The 6,666-nt window shown below is 37.2% G+C and overlaps 1 protein-coding gene across 4 annotated transcripts in view; it reads left to right on the plus strand.

The window, feature by feature from the left end:
* Positions 1 to 6,666, plus strand: part of FBXO11 (F-box protein 11) — a 102,032-nt gene that overhangs the window by 94,037 nt on the left and 1,329 nt on the right. For all 4 annotated transcript variants that reach the window (XM_005575941.4, XM_045369365.3, XM_045369366.3 and 1 more), the window contains exons 17-22: positions 1,156 to 1,232; positions 1,638 to 1,781; positions 4,567 to 4,677; positions 5,270 to 5,377; positions 5,703 to 5,811; positions 6,490 to 6,588. In XM_005575941.4, coding sequence (XP_005575998.1) covers positions 1,156 to 1,232; positions 1,638 to 1,781; positions 4,567 to 4,677; positions 5,270 to 5,377; positions 5,703 to 5,811; positions 6,490 to 6,588 — 648 coding nt within the window. The remainder of the gene's footprint in view (positions 1 to 1,155; positions 1,233 to 1,637; positions 1,782 to 4,566; positions 4,678 to 5,269; positions 5,378 to 5,702; positions 5,812 to 6,489; positions 6,589 to 6,666) is intronic.

The following is a 6,666-nucleotide window of genomic DNA, read 5'->3' on the forward strand; positions in this document are numbered from 1 at the left end:
AAGATGTGACTGAATTGCTGCAACCTCATGATAAAACTTGGACAGATGAGGAGTTGCTTCTTACGGATGAGCAAAGAGTGGTTTTTCTTGAGGTGGAGTCTGTTCCTGTTGAAGATGCTGTGAACATGGTTGAAATGACAACAAAGGATTTAGAATATTGCATAAGCCTGTTAATAAAGTAGTAGCAGGGTTGGCAAGGATTGACAATTTTGAAAGAAATTCTACTGTGAGCAAAATGCTATAACAACATTGCATGTAGGAATGCTACAGAGAAATCTTCCATGAAAGGAAATCAGTCTATGTGGCAAATTTGTCTTATTTTAAGAGATTGCCAATTGGTCAGGTGCAGTAGATCATGCCTGTAGTCCTAACACTTTGGGAGACTGAGGCAGGTGGATCACTTGAACCCAGGAGTTTGAGAAGAGCCTGAGCAACATGGCAAAACCCATCTCTACAAAAAATACAAAAATTAACTGGGCATGGTGCCATGCACCTGTAGTCCCAGCTACTCGGGAGGCTTAGGCAGGAGGATTGCTTGAGCCCAAGAGTTCGAGGCTGCAGTGGGCTATGATCATGCCACTGCAACTCCAGCCTGGGTGATAGAGCAAGACCCCATCTCTTTTTTTTTTTTGGTAAACTCTCTGAAGACTCAGATTATTATTAGCATTTTTAGGAATAAAGTATTTTTAAGTTAGGGTATGTACTTTTTTTTAATGAAATGCTATTGCATACTTAATAGACTACAATATAATGTAAACACACTAGGAAACCAAAAAATTCGTGCAACTCTCTTTATTGCCATACTCGCTTTATTATGGTGGTCTGGAACGGAACCTGCAATTATCTCCAAGGTATGCCTGTAATTCATTCCTTCATTTTACGTATGAGGGGAATATATAAGTCACTTAATATAACCCCATTTAGTTTACATGTTAGGAAACTCTATAATAATCTGTAGTAAATTATGTTCTGTGGGAAATACAGGACTTAAGCAAAATTAAACCACTTTCTTCTTAGGGCATCTTGAAGGACTCTATTGCATAGTTAATTCTTACTATATGACTTACGTGGATTTCTCCACTGTTTACCTCACGTAACATGAGGATATGGGAGTAGAAGCTATTGAAATGATACTATTTTCTATTCTATTCACAGGACTGGAAGCAACCCCAAAATTAGACGCAACAAAATCTGGGGAGGACAGAATGGTGGAATTCTAGTTTATAATTCTGGTATGTTTTATCTGTCATCTTTTTCTCTGTGTTAATAGACTTTAGAAATACACTTTCTAGGCCGGGCACGGTGGCTCACGCCTGTAATCCCAGCACTTTGGGAGGCCGAGACGGGTGGATCACCTGAGGTCAGGAGTTTAAGATCAGCTTGGCCAACATAGTGAAACCCTATCTCTACTAAATATTACAAAAATTAGCTGGGCATGGTGGCACATGCCTGTATTCCCAGCTACTCGGGAGGCTGAGGCAGGAGAATCGCTTGAACCCCGGAAGGCGGAGGTTGCAGTGAGCCGAAATCGCGCCACTGCACTCAGCCTGGCAACAGAGTGAGACTCCCTCTCAAAAAAAAAAAAAAAGAAAAAAAGAAATATACCTTCTAGATAACCTACATTTTTGCATTTATAGGTCTAGGCTGTATAGAAGACAATGAAATATTTGACAATGCAATGGCTGGAGTCTGGATTAAGACAGATAGTAATCCTACACTAAGAAGAAATAAAATCCATGATGGAAGAGATGGTGGCATCTGTATATTTAATGGGGGTCGAGGTATTGTTGTTAATTTTGCATTAGTGAAAAATCCAATTTTCCATTATTCTTCCATATCTCTAATGATCAATGACATTGCTAACTAAGTTATAAATGAGTGAATCTCAAGTCTTTTTTGTTATCAAGTTGAGCTGGTTTAGGAGATAGTGCCTAGTGTTAAGAGACAAATGTTTACAATACTTTTCCTTTTGTAGACACTTTGAGTCTGCAGTTGTCAGTAAGCCTTTTCAAAGATAGAATTTGTTTACATTCTCTGGACCTTTTATTCAGAATAGTAATATGATTATAATAAACTTCAAAGTCAAGTTATAGAAATAGGTGTGAGAAATTAATTCATTTGTAAATATTTGAAAATGTCTTTAGTAAACGGGTATTGCTTTTGTAACTGCTTTCACCTGTGTTTGTTGGAGAATGGAATTAATGAAGCCAAGATGTGCCTGGTTTGGTATTCATAAAGGTCAACTCACTTTGCATTAAGGCAAAAGTTCCATAGTGGCTGCCCCTTACAGAGGCATGTATACAGAGATTCACAGAGCTGCCGTAATGCAAATCTGTCACTGTTCCTGAAATGTCAATAACCCAACATTTGTACCTATCTTACATAGAATAGCTAGTTACTACTCTAACATACCAAGATTTAATGAACAAAATTTAATACTACAACCAAGCAGTGATGATCCATTGACAGACTCTCCAGGAGCTTATAATCTAGTAATTCAGTAAAGTAACATAGATAGTTTTTACAAAATATAGTGAAGACACAATACAGAATGGTTTATTTGCAAGGTGTTGAGAAACGGTTCATGCAAGTCAAATCACTTTTGAGCTGTCTTGAAAAATGAGTAGATATTTACTGGTAAATGGGTGTGGGAGAGGTGAACAGACCATTCCAGATGTTATTTCACTTTTATTCTTTAAATACTGATTTAAAATCTCTGTACCAACCACTGTCATACAGATGCTAGAGATATAATGCTATATGAAACAGCACTACATCCATAAAATGTATGGTGTGATGGAGTGGAACACATTGTAAACAAAAGTCTAGAGGAAATTGAACACAAGGGAAGAGGTACTGAAAGTTGAGGCTAGAGAAGGGGCAAGGCCCAAATCATGAGGTTTTCTATATGCAGTAAGGAGTTTGGACTCCATTTTAGCAATAGCACTTGAGGTTGTAGTGAAAATAATCAAGATTAGAGACAGGGGCTTGGAATAACTCAGGCAATAAATAATGAGAGCCTAAACTAAAATGATAGCATAAGGGTATGAAAAGGTTGGGGGTGGTGGGACATGTTAATGATATTTAAAAGGACAGAACCAGCTGGGCACAGTGGCTCACACCTGTACTTCCAGCTGCTCCAGAGGCTAAGGTAGGAGTATCACTTGAGTCTGGAGTTGGAGACCAGCCTAGGCAATATAGCAAGACCCTCTCTCTATAAAAAGGGTGGAACCAACAGGACTGGGTCATTGATTTAATATGGGGGTTGAAAGAAAAGTGAAATATGATGGATACTTGGGATTCTGATTTGGGTGACTACCTTTCACTGAGGTAAGTTATATAGGAGATGGTTTCTGGAAAACAGTAAGGTCAGTTTTTAAACATTGAATCCAAGGTTGTCTTCTGGAATATCCAAATTGGTTATGACCAGAATGTGATTAATTATACTAAGCTAAATGAATAGATACAAGAATTAGCAACAGTGGCTGGGTGTAGTGGCTCATGCCTGTAATCCCAGCACTTTGGGGAGGCCCAGGTGGGTGGATCACTTGAGGTCAGGAGTTTGAGACCAGCCTGGCCAACATGGTGAAATCTAAAAATACCAAAAAAAAAAAAAAAAATCGCCAGGTGTGGTGGCAGGTGCTTGTAATCCCAGCTACTTGGGAAGCTGAATCAGAATTGCTTGAACCCGGAGGCGGGGGTTGCAGTGAGCCAAGATCGCACCATGGCACTCCAGCCTGGGTGGCAGAGTGAGACTGTCTCAAAAATAAAAAAGCAACAGTGTGTTGTAATAGTTGCAAGATGTAAGATCACCCAAAGAGTATGCAGAGGGAAATGAGAGGGACAGAACCCAGAAATATTAATACCCAGAGAGTGAACAGAATGGACCCCAAGAAGTCCCTGAGTCAGATTTTTCCCACTCATCCAGGGGAAAGTTTAGGTCAGTAATGTGAAATACCAGAGGGGTCACATGTCTACAGAAATAAAACCATGTCTCACATTAAGACAAACAAGTAGGAGGGATATTTTGAAAGGCAAGGTGATGTTAAACTTTATTCTGAAGGTAGTTTGTTAGAGAGAAAGGCAAGATAGGAGTTGTAGTTAACTGACTGGGAACTATGCAGCAGATGAAACTGGAATAAAGGAAACTCATCAGGAAATGATTATAGTAATAAAGGCCAGAAATAAGGGCTTGCTTGCCTGAGCTAAAAACAGAGGATACAGAGGTTCTAGAAATATTTCAAAGGAATTAACTTTAATTCAGCAATACTCATTGAGAATCAACTGTGTACCTGGCACTGAAGATGAAGTGGTGAGTAAACTTAGACATGGTCCCTGCTATCATGGAGATGGCAGATTGGTCACAATGCTCTTACCTGTCATTTTAGCAATTTTGTTAGATCCTTAATACCTCTGATAATAAACTGTTTTTGGCTGAAAAAATAGCCCTGTGAATTTTACAATGCAGTTAAATAAGAAACTAAAAGCAAACCTAAATACCCCCAAAAACGCTAGTAGAGTCTGTTATATGCGTTAGCCTTAATCTAAGGAAATATTTTATTATAGGTCTCCTTGAAGAAAATGATATTTTCAGGAATGCTCAAGCAGGTGTTCTCATCAGCACTAATAGTCATCCAATCTTAAGGAAAAACAGAATATTTGATGGATTTGCTGCAGGTTTGTATTTTCTTTTCTTACCTGTGGCTTATATATAGTTCTGCAAAGTGTTTGATGTGGAGTATATTCATTGTTTTGCTTATTAACTAAAATGTGTAAAGTGTGCTACTGAAGTGGCTGAATGCCTATTTATTCATTCACTTACGAGAGCACCCAATCAGGTTCTGGATTCTTCTACTATAAGCCAGACTCCTAAGAAATATTGCTGTTATTGCTTAGTCATGATTATGAAACATTTATTGGGATAGAATAAATGCAGGCTTGTATTACCACTAGGAATACAGATAAATTCAATTCTTCAGATGAATTTACCAATTTAAGTCTGCAACAGAAACACAGATGTTAAAATGGATGCAAATGAAATCCAAGTATCATGTATTTAAGACAGGCTAGTGCGAAATTGCGCTTTTGACCATAATCGATAAGTGAATGTTACTGTTGGTGGTTGAAATAAATATCTACATTTTATTCAGTAGACATTGAAGGTTAATGTACTTTTATAAAAGAACCAGTTTACATTTGCATGCTAATTTCAGGTTTTTAAGAAGCAGTATAAAGTGATGTATCTACTTGTTTGTAAATTTTACTTCAGGTATTGAAATTACAAATCACGCAACTGCAACACTAGAAGGCAATCAGATTTTTAACAACCGATTTGGAGGCTTATTTTTAGCATCTGGTGTTAATGTGACAATGAAAGGTATGTTGGAGTCTGTTATACCTATAAATATATGCAGTACGCCATGAAAGATATCAGAGGCCGTTTTATAACTTGATTCCTTATGTCACTCCCCAAGTTAGCAACAATTTAAGAGATTTTGAAAGAAAACAGAGCTTTGGTTCTAAATGGTTGAAGTATCTTATACAAGGAAAATTCTATTCTTAGCTGATTTCTTACAGTTCATTGGTTAGCTTCATTTAAAGCTCTTAAAAATAGTGGCTCTTCTGTTAGAATAATCCTGTAATCTTTAGTTTTTAAAATATTAACAGTCCTCTGGATTTTTACTTATTCTTTTTTATTACAGATAACAAAATAATGAACAATCAAGATGCCATAGAAAAGGCTGTTAGTAGAGGCCAATGTTTATATAAAATATCAAGTTATACCAGCTATCCCATGCATGATTTCTACAGGTAACTTAGAAATATATTGTGAGTCCTGAAAAGAGGAAGACTGATTTCCTTTTTAAATTAGCAGTGCCTAGCATTTTTGGCTATTTGCCAGTGTTGAGACTATAACTGAAAATTTTATAATCAATCTACTTAAATATCGTGTGTTTAAGACTGTAACTATGGTTAGGCGTGGTGGCTTATGCCCGTAATCCTAGCACTAAACCAGCCTGGGCAACATAGGGAGACCCTGTCTCTACAAAACAAAACAAAGACCATAACTGGAAAAACCTAATACTACAGTAACTGATGTCATGTAACTTATGTTGTGTAACGTATTGTTTTCCTAGAAATTTCAGGGTAAAGATGTCAAATGTTTGATATATCGCAATCACCATGACAGTTTTGACTCTTCACTCCTCCAAATTGATTCAGCCCAGAAAGATTTGAGAGGCTTTTAAAGTGGAAAGAACTGCCTTTATACAACTTACAAATCGTCCCTCTTCCCTCAGAAGACAAAGACAGGAAAATCACTTATTCCATTAAAGTTCCTTTTCAGAATTAATCTGGGCTGGAGCCACAAAGAATTTTGTTTTGGTCCTCTTAAAGCCAAAGGTCATAGGGTAATATATAAACAGAATGGAATGTTGTTTTGCATTAATGACATGTTTGAGAAAAGTAATTTAAGCTTTTGCTTTTTAGATGTCATACTTGTAACACCACAGATCGAAATGCCATATGTGTGAACTGCATTAAGAAGTGCCATCAGGGACATGATGTAGAGTTTATTAGACATGATAGGTATGTAGCACACTTGCTTGCTATATTACCCAATTACTTTCCCCCTCACGTTTCTAATTGAGTTTTTATTTTGCTTTA

Source organism: Macaca fascicularis, chromosome 13 (assembly GCF_037993035.2).
Source record: "Macaca fascicularis isolate 582-1 chromosome 13, T2T-MFA8v1.1".
In the NCBI taxonomy this organism is placed as follows: domain Eukaryota; kingdom Metazoa; phylum Chordata; class Mammalia; order Primates; family Cercopithecidae; genus Macaca; species Macaca fascicularis.